Raw genomic sequence first — 15,769 nt, 5'->3', positions numbered from 1 at the left:
CATCATATGCGTTGTGGCTCACCAGCAGCCAGCTGACCATAGACTTGGACAGTGAGGAGGTTGGAGAGGAACCTGGGCCAGTCTTGGAGGCTGAGGAAGGTTCTGGCGAGGGCTCTGCATCGGAGGCAGAGATGGGGCCAGGGCTGTCCGACAGTTCTCAGCTGCCTTCGGAGTTGGAGATCAATGGGGCAGAAGAACAGCTGGAGCCTGTCCCTAGTGTGCACATGCACAGAGCTGCCAGACGAAGGGAACAGCTAAGGAACAAGGGCTGACTTGGGAGTAAAGAACTCAGGTGGATGGTGAATGGCCCCTCCCATAGGGAATAAAAGAGGAGCGAAAGAGGAGTGGGGTTTGCAGGAGACAATTAGTTCATTTCATGAGGGTGAAGATCTGCTTCTGACTCCTCGCCCAGTCATTGCTGCTACAGCGTAGCGTTTGGGAGCTATCGGCCTAGCAACTCTCCCAGCCTGATCAAGGTCTGTGGTTGTGAAATCTCTTAAAAGACTGTTGGCCGGGACTTTGCTGGAGAAGAATTCACTGTAAATTAAATAAAAGGGGTTTTATCGGGAACGAGGAGTCAGCTTCATGATCTTGGGAACAAGCCTAGGTCCGAACAGCTAGCCCATCGCAGTTACTCCTTCCGGGAATGAGTAGAACCGGCTGTTTTTCCACCCTTGCAAATTCACTTGCTAAACCCTCAGCCAAGAGGCCGTTTGATTTAGGGCAGGATGGTCTCCAAATCTGGCAACTTTACAAGGTGTGGACTTCAAATCCCAGCCTAACTAGCTGAGGAATTCTGAAAGATGAAGTTCACAGGTCTTAAGGTTGCCAAGGTGTACAGATCAACAGAGCTGGAAGGGACCTTGGAGGTCATCTAGTCCAACCCCCTGCCCCCGCACCCAAGCAGGAGACCCTACCCCAATTCTGACAGGGGGCAGTCCAGTCTCTTCTTGAAAGCTTCCAGCCAAATTTGGAGATGCCTGGTCTAATAGATAAGGCATCAGCTTAGAAAGCAAGGGACTCCGAGTTCAAATCCCACCTAAGCCAGGTGGGCCAGTCCCTCTCTCTATCAGCCAATTCACCTGACAGGAAAATAGGGGGAGGAATATTCGATATGTTTGCTACCTTATTTGTAAAAAAATAAAATAAATAAAAAGGAAGGAAGGTTGAATTACTTTCCCATTCGAAAGAATAACAGAATGGCAGAATTGGAAGGGACTTTGAAGATCTTCTAGTCCAGTTCCTTGCCCCAGCAGGAAACCCCGAGACTATTTAGAACAAACGACAGTCCAAACTCTTCTTTAAAAACCTCCAGGGTTGGAGCCTTCACCACTTCCGGAGGGAAGCAATTCCATGGATTTCCTTCTTCTAGCTCTCAAGAAAGAAATTCCTCCTTAGTTCTGAGTTGCTTCTCTCCTTGTTGAGTTTCCATCCGTTGCTGCTTCTTCTGCCTTCGGGGGTGGGGGGCTTTGCCTGCTATGAGTTTTCAAAAGAATTTTTTTCCTTAGGGCTGGAAGGGGGTGGGTCTCCCTTTCCCCCTTCCTGCCCCCTCTTCCTTGGCAACCCCCTCCCATCTCCATGGCTGCACAGCTAGATCTGTAGACAAAGTGGATTCCTTGTTTTTTGGGGGTGGGTGGAAGGGAGATCTCAGCCATCTTCTCTTCCTCTTTGGCCTCCTCCGGCTAAGCCTCCCTTATTGACTGGATGGGGGGGCTGGGGGGGTGGAGGAGGACAATTAGGGCTCCTTTTCAGGAAAGGGGTGGGGGTGGCAGGAGGGGGAGGAAGACAAGGCCGGCCAAGGGGAAGCGGCCTGGACTGGCCTGGGCTTCTTGCAAAAAACTCCAGCGCCAACTGCAAGGGTTATACCCTGGAGGGTTTGTTTTTTTCCTTCTTGGGGGGGCCTTCCCGCCCCCGCAGGCAAGGCAGCAGTTCTCTCTCGGGCTGTCTGGGCACAGGGACACAAAGAGGGTCGCTGTTCTGCAGGAGGGTTGGCACGGCTCTGGAGTCCTTTGCGGCCCCAGAGATGGAGCACGTGTGGTGGTGGGGGGAGAGAGAGAACGAGGGAGTGTAAAGAGAAAGGGAGAGAGAAATAGAAAAAGGGGAGAGGGAGAAAGAGGAAAGTCAGAGTGGATGAGAGCAAAAGAAAGGGAGGGAGGGAGAGAGAAGGAGAGAGAGAGAGAGAAAAGAGAGAGGAGTGTAAAGAGAGAGAGAAATAGAAAAAGAGAGGGGAGGGAGAGAGAAAAGAGAGAATGCATGAGAGCAAAAGAAAGGGAAAGAGAGAAGGAGGGTGCAAAGAGAAAAAGAAAAGAGAGGGAGAGTGCATGAGAGCAAGAGAAAGGAGGGAGAGAGAAAGAGGGGGAGAGAGAAAGAGAAAAGAGAAGGAGAGTGCATGAGAGCAAAAGAAAGGGAGGGAGAGAGAAAGAAAGAGAGAGAGAGAGAGAGAGAAAGAGAAAAGAGAGGAGAGTGGATGAGAGCAAAGAAAGGGAGGAGAAAGAGAGAAAGAGAGAGAGAGAGAGAGAGAAAGAGAGTGAGAGTGTAAAAGAGAGAGAAATAGAAAAAGAGAGGGGAGGGAGAGAGAAAGGACAGAATGCATGAGAGCAAAAGAAAGAGAAAGTGAGAAGGAGAGTGCAAAAGAGAAAGAGAAAAGAGAGGGAGAGTGGATGAGAGCAAAGAAAGGGAGGGAGAGAGAAAGAGGGAGAGAGAGAAAGAGAAAAGAGAGAGAGTGTAAAAGAGAGAGAGAAATGGAAAAAGAGAGGGGAGGGAGAGAGAAAAGAGAAGAGTGCATGAGAGTAAAAGAAAGGGAGGGAGAGAGAAAGAGGAGAGAGAGAGAGAGAGAAAAGAGAAGGAGAGTGCATGAGAGCAAAAGAGAAACGGGGAGAGAAAGAAAGTGTGTGAGTGAGAGAGAGAGAGAGAGAGAGAAAGAGAGAGGGAGTGTAAAGAGAGAGAGAAATGGAAAAAGAGAGGGGGAGGGAGAGAGAAAAGACAGAATGCATGAGAGGAAAAAGAAAGGGAAAGAGAAAGAGAGACTGAGAGTGCATGGGAGCAAAAGAGAAAGAGGGGGAAGGAAAGTGTGTGTGTGTGTGTGTGAGAGAGAGAGAGAGAGAGAGAGAGAGAGAAAGGAGCGGGAGGGAGGTTTTCCAGGGCGGGCGGGCTCTTCTTCCTCCCCCACCCCTTCCCCTCCCTCCCTTCCCCTCCCACCCCCGACCGAGAGCCCTTCCCTCGTCGCCAGCCGCTCCAAGGCCGGACCGAGGCGAGGCAGCGCCGGGTCGCGGGGCGTCCCCGGTTGCAGGGAGGAAGAAGGCGCCGGAGGGGGCGGGCGGGGGGGCGAAGCACACCTGGATCCCATCCGCCGCGCCCCCTCTTTGCCCTCCCCAGCCCGGCAAGAACCGACGCCGCTTGGGCAGACATGCCTGGCCGGGATCCCGATGGGGCAGCCGGGGAGAGGCAGAGGAAGAAGCCGCCGCCGCCGCCGCCCGGTGAAGGAAGCCCCGGAAGGAAGGATATTGGGGTCTGGGGGCGCCCCTCCCCGCCTCGCTGCCCCCAGCGTCCCCCGAAGGAGCCATGGTAATGAGAACCCCTTTGTTCCTCCCCCTTTTGCAACGGGCGCCCCTTTCCTCCCCTCTCCTCCCTCCCCCTCCCAAAGACAAACCTCGGGGGCCAAGGGAGACCCTGCCGCCCCCCATCCCCTCCTTTGCAACCCCCCGCCCCCCGCCCCCCACCTACTTTAACGCAACCCTCCATCCGATGCGAGCCAGCAAAACTTTTGCCCGAGTTCAACTCCGCTCCGGCTTTGTCCAGGCTGCAGGTTCTCCCCCCCAAAAAAGCGGGCGCCCCTCTTCTGCTCGAAGACCCCCCTTTTCCAAAGACGAACCTCCGCCCCCCCATTCCCAGCCACTGCTTTGCAAAAAAAATAAAACCCTCGAAACCCCCTCGGCTACTTTCGCGGGCCAGCAAAACTTTTGCGCCGGTTGTGAACTTAGTCGTTTGCAGGCTGCAGGTCCTCCCCCTCTTCCCCCCCACTCCCGCCCCCCCGAAAAAAAAAGCGTGAGAAACCCCTTTAAAAGAGAGAGAGAGAAAAAAAACCCCTTTCGTGTTTACCTGAGTTTAGAGCCCTCCCCCTCCAGGGCAGGGAGAGTCCAGGTGGGCGGGTGGGAAGAGACCAGGTAAGGTAGGTAGGTGTGCTTATCGCGGGCAGCGGCGGCCTTGAGTTTTCCCAAGCCATTAAAAGTGGGCGAAGAGGCTGGGACAAATTTTCTCCCCCAGCAACGCGGAAGGAAACACCCCCCACACCTGAGAGCTTCCAAAGATTTTAGGTAGGCTCTGGGGTGGGGGCCCCAGGTGAGCCCCGAGGAGGACGGGGTTGGAAGGCGAAAGCTTGGGTCTCTTCCAGGTGTTAGCTGGGGAAAGGACCACCCAGTCTCCCTTGGCGAAGAGCCAAGTCTCTCAGCCGGGGTTCTGCGGGACGCGGCTCGACCCCCCCGATTTTCGCAGCTTTGGTCTTGCCCCGGGTGCCAAGGCAATCTTTCTGGTCGCCAAGTGGGCACAAGGGAGTAGGGGGTGGTGGTGGTGGCAGAGTGACTGGGGTTTGCATCAAGCGGGTGGCCCTGGGTGTAAACCAGGTCTCCCCGAAACCTGCCCGCTTTATAAGACTTGGTGGACTTCAACTCCCAGAATTCTCCCTCCAGCCAGCGGCATGGCTTGCTCTCTTGTCATCCCTTCCTCTGCCATCTCTCTCCACTTGAGGAGGTTAAGAGGAAAAAAAGAAAGAAACAGACATGGCTGTCTGGCTGTCTGGGGAATTCTGGGAGTTGAAGTCCACCAGGCTTATAAAGTGGCTGAGATTTGGGGAGCCCTGGGGTAAACCAAAGCGGGTGGCTTGGACCTCCCCGGGAAGGGGGCCTGGCCGAGGCATGAAATCTTGGCGATGGTGGGGGGTCTCAAGACCTGGGTGGTTGTCGGACCCTCGAAATCTTGGCGATGGTAGGTGACTTCTGGGCTTAGGGGTTGAGCCCAAAAGCCAACAACGCCCGCTGTTCGACTTGGCGGCGTTGTGTGTTGAAGGCGTCTCATACCTGTGGCCGTTTGGTTGGGCTAAAGAACGGACACATAAAATAAAAAATAATTTTTGGGGGCCCTGCTCCCCAAAGATGGAGGGCTCAGGGCCCCAAGGTCTGGGGAGGGGGTGTGTGTGCAAAGTTCCCAGGCGGCCTGGCCAGCGCCCCCAACTTTCCAGGCAATCTTGGCAGCTGTGGGACCTTTGTGATCTTGGGCGGTTGCGGGTCGTCTCCGAATCGTCGTGGCGCTGGTGAAGAGCCCCGAAACCTGGGCGGGTTTGTAGGTCTCGTCTGAGCTTGTGAGCCCAAAGAACAACAAACACGGTTTGGGCTTGGCGGCGTTGTGGGTCTCTCAGGCATCCCCGGAACTGTGGCTGGTCGGTTTGGCAGAAGGACGGCAAAAGAAAATATATCGGGGGTTTTTTTTTCCCCCAGACGTTTTTGCTCTGCTTCCAAAGACGGCCTGCCAGAGCCCCAACTTTCTAGCAGCCCCTCCTATCTCCTCTTCCTCCTCCTCCTCCTCCTCCTCCTTTCCTCCTGTTCCTTTTCTTCTCCTTCTCCTCCTTCCTCTTCCTCCTCCTCTTCCTTTCCTCTCCTCCTCCTCCTTCCTCTCCTCCTCCTCCTCCTCCCTCTTCCTTTTCTCCTCCTCTTCCTTTTCTCTCCTCCTCCTCCTCCTCCTCTCCTCCTTCTTCCTCTTCCTCCTCCTCCTCCTCTTCTTCTCCTCCTCCTCCTCCTTCCTCCTCCTCTTCTCTTCCTTTTCCTCTCCTCCTCCTTCCTCTCCCCTCCTCCTCCTTCTTCTTCCTCCTCTTCCTCTCCTTCTTCCTCTTCCTCCTCTTCCTTTTCTCTCCTTCTCCCCTCCTTCCTCTCCTCCTTCTTCCTCTTCTTCCTCCTCTTCCTCTCCTCCTCCTCCTCCTCCTTCCTCTTCATCCTCCTCCTCCTCTCCTCCTCCTCCTCCTCCTCCTCCTCTCCTCCTCCTCCTCTTCCTCCTCCTGCCTCTCCTCCTCCTTCCTCTTCCTCTTCCTCTTCTCTCTCCTTTTCCTCTCCTCCTCCTCCTTCCTCTCCTTCCTCCTCCTTCCTCCTCCTCCTCCTCTTCCTTTCCTTCTTGCTCTTCTTCCTCCTCCTCCCTCCTCCTCCCTCCTCCTCCTCTTCTTCCTCCTCCTCCTCCCTCCTCCTCCTCCTCCTCCTCCTTCTTCTTGGCTCTGCAGGGAGAAGTTTCTTTCTCACGCACCGAAAACCCCCAAAATATCCCCCCTGCTCATGTCTTCAGCAGCAGGAACAAAAGTTTGGCACCGGGGCGGTTGAGATTATTAGCAGCTGTTTGGAAAGGCAGCCTGGGGGCTTGGAAAACTTTGCGGCTTGGAAAGAAAAAAAACTTTGTGTGTGTGTGTGTGTGTGTGTGTGTGTGTGTGTGTGTGATGTCTGGGGAGTCTCCTTCCAGAAAGAAAAGGAAAGAGAAAGGAGTTAGTTGGCTTGCAGAGTCCTCCTCCTCCTCCTCCTCCTCCTCCTCCGGGCCTGGGGGCGGGGGGGCTCCCAGAGGGGCTTTGGCATGGGGAGAGCCACAGGTGGCCTGGTGCGAAGGGAGAGACATCCCAGCAAAGGTGTGGAGAAAGAGGCTTGGCATTGGATGGTGGGTGGGTGGGGTGTCAGGTGACAGGGGGGGGAAGGGGGCAGCCGTGGCCCTCGGAGGGCAGCCCACCCATTTCACAATCCCCGTGCAAAAGCCTGGAACCTTTGACCTTTCCCAACAGGAAGTTCCCCCCGGCTCTTATTCTGACACTAACCCCTGCAACAATTCAGCATAATTTGCAAGGAAGAGAAGAGAAATCCATGGCATTCAGCCCAGTGCATCATTCCACGGCCAGGACACCCTTGGAATCCTGTGTCCGGTTGTGTAACAACAGGAAAAAAAACACGGTTGGAAGGGCACCCTGAAGGTCATCTAGTCCAACCCCCCTGCTTCGGCAGGAGACCCTGTATCCTTTCAGACGGAGGGCTGTCTAGCCGCCTCTTGAAAATCTCTAGCATCCACAACCTCTGGGGGCAACTTGTTCCACTGGTTAATAGTTTTTTTTTTCTCTCTCTCTCTTCTTTAAAAATGAAAAAAAATCCTTTATTGAAATTCAAAATATTAAAATATTTACAAAAATTCAAAACGTTAAAATATTTACAAAAATTCAAAATGTTAAAATATTTACAAAAATTCAAAACGTTAAAATATTTACAAAAATTCAAAATGTTAAAATATTTACAAAAGTTCAAAATGTTAAAATATTTACAAAAATTCAAAATGTTAAAATATTTACAAACATTTCTACAACAGAAGATGTGCTGATATCTTTCAACATAATTTTCTCGCCGGTACAATAATTACTTGACAGTTATTCCTAATATTGGTAATACTAATTCCCGGTGCCTTAATAATGGGAATAAAAAGTGATTCGTGTATATAGGTCACTGGTTCAAAAGAGAAAAATATCATAATAACATTAAGTACATATATACAGTAGATCTAGAAAGAGAAGAGTCAGAGATAAATCTATATAATTATAGTCTGTGTACTGTGTTCTCTATTCCATAGCCATAAAAGATGTTATATATTTTTCAGGATACAATATAAGTATAATGACATAGATATTATACCGTACATTAAATATGAATATTTACATAGATCTCCATTTTATGGCAGTTTGTGGATTTCAACAGTTTCTAATTAATAGTTCTCAATGCCAGGATTTCTTTTTTATCTTCGTTGTAGGTTGGTTCTCTCCTGGATTAGTTTTGGCCACCACATTGTAAAAAAGGATGTGGAGACTCTAGAAAAAGTGCAGAGAAGAGCAACTAGGATGATTAGGGGACTAAAGGCTCGAACATACGACGGACGGTTGCAGGAACCGGGCCTGGCTAGTCTAGGGAAGAGAAGGACCAGGGGAGACAGGAGAGCAGTGCTTCAATATTTGAGGGGCTGCCCCAGAGAGAAGGGCGGGGGGTTGGACTAGATGACCTCCAAGGTCCCTTCCAACTGTTACTCTATATTCAATGGAACAGAAGTTGCCCTCGGAAGTTGTGGGAGTTTCATCCGTGGAGGCTTTCAAGAAGAGGCAGAAAAACTATTTCTCTGGAATGGATACTCCTTGACTTATGACCACAACTGAGCCCCAAATTTCTGTTGCTAAGTGAGAAGTCGTTAATTGAATTTTGCCTGATTTTACAACCAGTTGTTAAGCGAATCCCTGCAGCTATTAAGTTAGTCACAGGGCAGTTAATTGAATCTGTGCTCAGTTGTCAGTTGTCAGGTGTCTGAATTTTGATCACGTGACACTGGGGGAGCTGCCAGCCGTCGTAAGTGTGAAAAATGGTCCTAAGTCACTTTTTTTCAGAGCCCTTGTAACTTTGAATGGTCACTAAACGGACTGTTGTAATTCAAGGACAATCTGTCCTTGACTTACAATCACAATTAAGCCCAAAGTTTCTGTTGTTAAAGTGAGATAATTGTTAAGTGGGGTTTGCCCCACTTTACGAACTTTCTTGCCACCGTTGTTAAACGCATCATTGCAATTGTTAAGAGAGTCACACAAGTTGTTAAGTGAATCTGGCTGCCCCCCATGGACTTTGCTTGTCGGGGGGGGTTGCAAAAGGGGATCACGTGACACCCCCCGGACGCTGCGGCCGTTGTAAACACAAGTCAGTTGCCCAACATCCGAATTTTGATCGCGTGACCAGGGAGGATGCTGCAAAGGTCGTAACTGTGAATAATGGTCATAAGACCCTGTTTTCAGTGCTGTTGTAACTTGAAACACTGTTTGAGCTGTTGTAAGTCAATCCCTGGATTGGGTCTCCCGCTTGGGCAGGGGGCTGGACTAGATGACCTCTAAGGTCCCTTCCAACCCTTGTTATTCTGTAATTCCCTAAGGGTCTCCTGCCTGAGCAGGGGGCTGGACTAGATGACCTCCAAGGTCCCTCCCAAGTCTGTTATTCTGTAATTCCGTAAGGGTCTCCTGCCTGAGCAGGGGGTTGGACTGGATGACCTCTGGGGTACCTTCCACCCCCATCATTCTATATTCTCCACCTTCCTGCGTGAATTTCCATTGCAGTTTCAAACAGTCAAAAAAAACACCCGTCCGGCCTGGGGGGGGGGGAGAGACTGTTCCCCAACCAGCCAGAAAGCCTGAGACACACACCCAAAAACCCGCAGACTTGAACTCAGACCCAGGAATCGCCCCCACACCCGAGGCTGGCGGTGAGACCAGATTTCCAAAGCTGGAGGAGACTTCATGAGGGTGGGAACTTGACTGCTTGTTTATTTCCTGTCCCCAGAGAGCTTTGTCCCTCTCCTCCTCCTCCTCCTCCTCCTTCCTTCCTTCCTTCCTTCCTCCTTCCTTCCTCTTCCTCTCCTTCTTCTTCTTCTTCCCTTCTTCCTCCTCCTCCTCCTCTTCCTCCTCCTCCTTCCTTCCTTCCTTCCTTCCTTCCTTCCTCCTCCTCCTCCTCCTTCTCCTTCTCTTATTCATCTCTTCCTCCTCCTCTTCTTCTTCCTCCCTCTCCATCCTCCTCTTCTTCCCTTCCTTCCTTCCTTCCTTCCTTCCTTCCTTCCTTCCTTCCTTCCTTCTCTTCTCCTTTCTCTTCTCTTCCTCCTCTTCTCCTTTCTCCCTCTTCCTTCTTCCTCTTCCTCCTCCTCTTCCTCCTCCTCTTCCTCCCTCCCCCCTCCTCTTGCTCTCCTCCTTCCTTCCTTCCTCCTCTTCCTCCTCCTCCTGAGGTGGCCAGAAAAAATTGGGGTTCAGAGGGGCTTTTCTGCAAGGGGAGGGCAGCTGGGTGACTTGGCACAGCCCTGGGGGGGTTGTAGGTAGATGGGGGGGGGCTTGATTTTGCCCCCTCTGCTTTTGGGGAGGGGGGGGTTGGAAGGGAGGTACCAGGGATGTGCTTGGGAGGGGCTCTCCGCCATTCCTTTGATTGGGGTATTTGGTTTTTATCCAGGCTTGATTATTGCTTAAAAATAACTCAAGGCGGCGAACATGTTTAAAACTCCTTCCTTTTTTTTCCCTTCCTCCTTCCTCTTTTTTTCCCCCTTCTTTCTCTATTCCTTCCGTTTGCCTTTCCCTAATCAATGCTGGGGGAAAAAAAATTGGGAGTTTCCTCCTCCTCCTCCTCCTCCTCCTCTTCCTCCTCTTCCTTCTCTTATTCTTCTCTTCCTCCTCTTCTCCTTTCTCCCTCTTCTTCCTGTTCCTCCTTCTCCTTCTTCCTCTTCCTCCTCTTCCTCCCTCCCCCCCTCCTCCTCCTCCCTCGGCAGATGATTTTAATTTGGGGTATGCGTAAACAGCTCCTCCAAAGCTCTCCCAGCCTTTACAAAAAGGATTTTAAAAATAGCTCCCAATGGGAGGATCTTCCCCGGGATTAAAAGTCACAAGGCTGGAAGGGATAGGATCGCAGCCTCGGCTTTGTTGGGGGGCCCAGGGGGGTGGGGGGGGGCAACCTTGGCATTGGCACCAGGCTGGCACCTGCTGGGCTCTGTGTGTGTGTGTGTGTGTGTGTGGTCTGTCCTCTACGCGCAGACCGCCTTCTGACATGCCCCTTGCCAGCTTCCCCCGGGCAAGGAGAGCTAAATTCAGACTGTGACCTTTTGCAACCAGAGTAGCATCTGTTTGTAGGTCGAGGTTGGCACCAGCCAGACCGAAGTCCTGGGTTTCTTGGACCCCCCCAGACTCAAAATGGCTGAAATCCACTTCAGTGCAGGCCCCACTGCCGTCATCCAAGGGCAGTTCCCCCCCCACACACACACGCACACTAGAAAGAGATAGTTTACTTTCTAGGGCACTGATGATGTTCCCTAGTTGGGTCATGAAATGTCTGCAAGAAAACTGCCAAGCACAGAGAGCCCCAAGGACCCCACACTCCATCCTTCCTCCTCCTCCTCCTCCCTGCAGATTCTCCCTTCTAGCACTGACGTTGTTCCCTAGTTGGGTCATGAAACGTCTGCAAGAAAAATGCCAAGCTCAGAGAGCATCGAAAACCTCACAGTCCTCCCCTCCTCCCTCCCTTCCTCCTCCTCCTCCTCCTCCTCCTCCTCCTCCTCTTCCTTCTCCTCCTCCTCCTCCTCCTCCTCCTCTCTGCAAACCCCACTCCTCTAGCACTGATGATGTTCCCTAGTTCGGTCATGAAATGTCTGCAAGAAAACACCAGGCTCAGAGAGTACCAAGGACTCTACAGTCCTCCTCCTCCTCCTCCTCCTCCTCCTCCTCCTCCTCCTCCTCCTCCTCCTCCTCCTCCTCTCCACAAACCCACTCCCCTATTAAATGAGTTTTACCTCCTTTTACAACCTTCCTGTCCACCGTTGTTAAATGAATCGCTGCAGTTCAATCTGCCCCCCGGTTGTTGAGCGAATTCGGCTACCCCCATTGGCTTTTCTTGTCAGGAGGTCGCCAAAGGGGATCACGTAATACCCCACCCCCCCACCCTGGGACACTGCGACCATCATAACTATGAGACAAGTTGCCAGGTGTCCCAGTTCGAATCATCGGATCCCAGGGATGTTGCAAGGGTGGTTAGCGTGAGAAAACGGTCATCAATCCACCCCCCCTTTTTTTCCCAGTGCCATGGTGACTTTGAGCGGTCACTAAACAAACGGTCGTAACTCAAAGACTACCTGTCTGGCCCGAGTCTTTATTATCGGTTGGGATCCAGCCCTTACTCATCTCCCCTTGGTGAGATCAGGGCGGTCTCTCCCACCCCCTCTGCAAACAAGGCCTTTGTGGCCTGGCCGGACCGCTCCCTGTTTGCATTTTACCTGGGCCAACTCTGATACCACCTGGCCAGCTGCCTGGGCTGCTTCCAGGTGAAACCGCCCCCAGCTACTTGCTGCGGCATGCTCGCTCTCTTACTATGCCAGTTCTCCAGGGCTGCCTCTCATTTACTCTGCACCCCCTTACTCCTTGAGTAAACCTTGCTATTGAAGAGAAGGATTAGGATAGCAGCCTTCCAGTATTTGAGGGGCTGCCCCAGAGAAGAAAGGGGCTCAATTTATTCTCCAAAGCGCCAGAAGGGAAGAGGAGAAACCACGAAGATGATATAAGGGGCTGGAGGAAGAAGTGGGCCTGGCTAGTCTGGGGAAAAGAAGGAACTTGGGGTGACAGGATAGCATCTGAGGGGCTGCCCCAAAGAAGAGGGAGTCAATCGAGGCATAGAATCCAGACCACTGGAAGGCTTAATACCACTTTATGATGCTTTAGTAAGGCCACACTTGGAATCCGGCGTCCAGTTTTGGACGCCACGATATAAAAAAAAAGAGATTGAGACTCTGGAAAGAGTGCAGAGAGGAGCAACTAAGACCTGGAGGATCAAACATCAAAGAACGGTTGCAGGAAAGGAGGTATCTCTAGTAACGAAGCGAAGGACATGAGAGTAGTCTTCCGAGGTTTGAGGAGCTGCTACGAAGGAGAGATGGTCGGGCTATTCCCCAAAACCGCTGAAGGTAGGACAAGAAGCAATGAGTGGAAACCGATCAAGGAGAGAAGCCACCTGGAAGTAAGGAGAAACTTCGTCTTAACAGTGAGGACAATTAACCAGTGGAACAGCTTGCCACCAGAAAGTTGTGGGTGCTTCATATCCGCTGGAGGATTTTAAGAGGAATCTGGACAGTCACTTGTCTGAAATGGTGTAGGGTTTACTGCTTGAGCCAGGGGGTGGACTAGAAGACCTCCAAGGTCCTTTCCAACACTGTTATTCTACTCTATAATGCCTTGGTAAGGCCACCCTTGGAATACTGCATCCAGTTTTGGTCTCCACAATAAATAAATAAAAAACGAGACTCTGGAGAGAGTGCAGAGAAGAGCAACAAACATAATTAAAAGTTAAATTAACTGAAAGTTAATTTAACTGAAAGCTAAAAGATATGAAGAACAGTTGCAGGGTTTGGGTTTGGCCAGTCGAGGGAAGAGGAGGACCAGGGGAGACAGGAGAGGATCTTCCAATATCTCAGGGGCTGCCCCAAAGAAGAGGAAGGGGTCAAGCTCTTCTCCAAAGCCCCTGAAGGCAGGACAAAGAAGCGATGGATCGAAACTCACCAAGCAGAGAAGCAACCTAGAAATAAGGAGAAATTTCTTTACAATTAGAACCATCCATCAAGGGAGGAGTTCCTGGTGCTCTCTCAACTTGGCAGTTTGCTTGCAGATCTTTCCGTGACCCAACTAGGGAACAACATCAGTGCTAGAAGAAGGTAAGGTTGGCTCTCGTTTATACACTAGCGCGGTGATGGTGAACCTTTTTTGGGGCACCAAGGGCCCAAAGCGTGCGCATGCGAGCATACCCAAAATGCAAGGTGCGTGTGTCCTGTCGCCCTCCGATGCATGCGCCCTTCTGCAGGTGCAGCAGTGACCCAAAGACCAGCTCACCAGTGGGAGCGTGTGCGCATGTGCAGCGGTTCTTTAGTTGCCCGATCGAGCTATTTTAACTGGGTCGATTTGAGTATTTCGACTTGGACACCGTGCTCCTTTTGAGCCCCAAATTCCTCTTGTGTAGTGAGACATTTGTTAACTGAGTTCCACCTCATTTTATGGCCCGTCTGCTCACCGTGGTTAAGTGAATAGATAGGATCGGGCGTAGTTTTTGAGGAGGAAAATAAGGGAAATATTTTTTAGCCTCTTGCCTATCAGCATCCATCGGTATTCATCTGGCTAGCGTCCTGTCAGTGTGTGAGAGAGTTGAGGGCTGTTTGGAAACTAAAGCAAGTATTTGCTGTGTGAGCAAGAAGGAGACAGCAAGGAGCCTGGGCGTGGCTTAGCTCAACTGTTCTGTACTAAAGCTGCTTGGTGCTATAAAACGGAAACTCCTCTGCTTGTGTTTTGCATTTGGAAGAGATTTCTTTCCAGGTGGGGAGGGGGAGTGGAACTCTTTAGCATCAGAGCATGTTAATAATAATAATATACCAAATACTAATGTCATTTCAAAAAATCCTTAGTGAGCCCCTAGAAGCCATGAGGAACATACGTGGCAAATTTCAAGTTTGTAGGCTTTACAGTTCTGGAGATTTTGTGATGATGCCTGAGTGGTATTTCGCTTTTAGATAGATGATAGATAGATAGATAGATAGATAGATAGATAGATAGATAGATAGATAGATAGATAGATAGATAGATAGATGAGATAGATAGATAGATAGATAGATAGATAGATAGATAGATAGATAGATAGATAGATAGATAGATAGATGAGATAGATAGATGAGATAGATAGATAGATAGATAGATAGATAGATAGATAGATAGATAGATAGATAGATAGATAGATAGATGAGATAGATAGATAGATGATAGATAGATAGATAGATAGATAGATAGATAGATAGATAGATAGATAGATAGATAGATAGATGAGATAGATAGATAGATGAGATAGATAGATAGATAGATAGATAGATAGATAGATAGATGAGATAGATAGATAGATAGATGATAGATAGATAGATAGATGAGATAGATAGATAGATAGATAGATAGATAGATAGATAGATAGATAGATAGATAGATAGATGAGAGAGGGAGAGGGAGAGAGAGAGAGAGAGAGAGAGGGAGATTAATGTTATATGGATTAAATTGTATACTGCCGGAGTTGTAATTAATTGAACACTTTTTCTCAGGGGAGAAAATCCCTTCCGGTTGAAAATGAAGGTGTTGCCTGCAGAATTTTCATCTGCAGCCATCCGGGCAAAAGGAAGGGGTGGGGTGGGGGGTGGATAGAAAAACTGGTTGGACAAGTTCTCTCTCTCTTTCCCCGTGAAGTCTGCTGAACCACAAGATCTCCACTGTGGACATAAAGTGAGAAGGGACGGGGTGTCTCCCAACAACGCTCCTCCCGCCCTCCAGGATTCAAGATCAGGTGAAATGTTAGCACCGCTTTATCGAGACTTGGGGAGGCCGCACTGGGAATCCCGCATCCAGTGTTGGTCGCCACGATGTTGGGAAAGACGTTGAGACTCTGGGAAGAGCGCGGGGAGGAGCAACCGAGAGGATTAGGGGACTGGAGGACAAAACATACGAAGAACAATTGACGACGGTACGCTCTGCTGGCTGGGGAATTCTGGGAGTTGAAGTCCACCCACCCCTCCACTGGTCAGGCTGGGGAATTTAGAATAGAATAGGAATGGGATGGGATGGAAGGGAGGGGAAGGAAGGGGAAGGGAAGGGAAGGAAGAGAAGAGAAGAGAAGAGAAGAGAAGAGAAGAGAAGAGAAAAGAGAAAAGAGAAAATATAGAAGGAAGAGAAAAAGAAAAGAGAATATATAGAAGGGAAGAGAAGAGAACAGAACAGAGAAGAGAAAATATAGAAGGGAAGGGAAGAGAAGAAAACAGAAGAGAGAAGAGAAGAAAATATAGAAGGGAAGGGAAGAGAAAAGAGAAGAGAAGAGAAAAGAAGAGAAAATATAGAAGAGAGAAAAAGAAAAGAGAATATAGAATATAGAAGGGAAGGGAAGAGAAAATATAGAACGGAATGGAAAATAGAATAGAAAATGTAATGCAATAGAAAATGACTACAATAGAATAATAATATGGAATACAATAGAGAAGAGAGGAGAGGAGAGAAGGGAAGGGAAGAGAAAATATAGAACGGAAGAGAGAGAAGAGAAGAGAGGAGAAGGGAAGAGAAGAGAAGAGAATATACAAGGGAAGAGAGGAGAAGAGAGGAGAAGGAAGGGAAGAGAAGAAAAGAGAAGAGAAGAGAAGAGAAGAGAAG

The 15,769-nt window shown here is 50.0% G+C and overlaps 1 protein-coding gene across 1 annotated transcript in view; it reads left to right on the top strand.

Moving 5' to 3' along the window:
* Window positions 1-3,546: 3,546 nt before the first annotated feature.
* The window catches only part of KIAA1755 (KIAA1755 ortholog), an 82,444-nt gene continuing 70,221 nt past the window's right edge, over window positions 3,547-15,769 (top strand). The window contains 1 exon segment of the mRNA XM_087928686.1: window positions 3,547-3,564. Within this exon segment, the coding sequence (XP_087784812.1) occupies window positions 3,562-3,564 (3 nt within the window). The 5' untranslated portion in view covers window positions 3,547-3,561.

Source organism: Pseudonaja textilis, chromosome 3, assembly GCF_049901715.1.
Source record: "Pseudonaja textilis isolate UNSWEBS1 chromosome 3, rPseTex1.2, whole genome shotgun sequence".
Classification (NCBI taxonomy): Eukaryota; Metazoa; Chordata; class Lepidosauria; order Squamata; family Elapidae; genus Pseudonaja; species Pseudonaja textilis.
The sequence above is the reverse complement of the archived record's forward strand: the minus strand, read 5'-3'. Positions and strand labels throughout refer to the sequence as shown.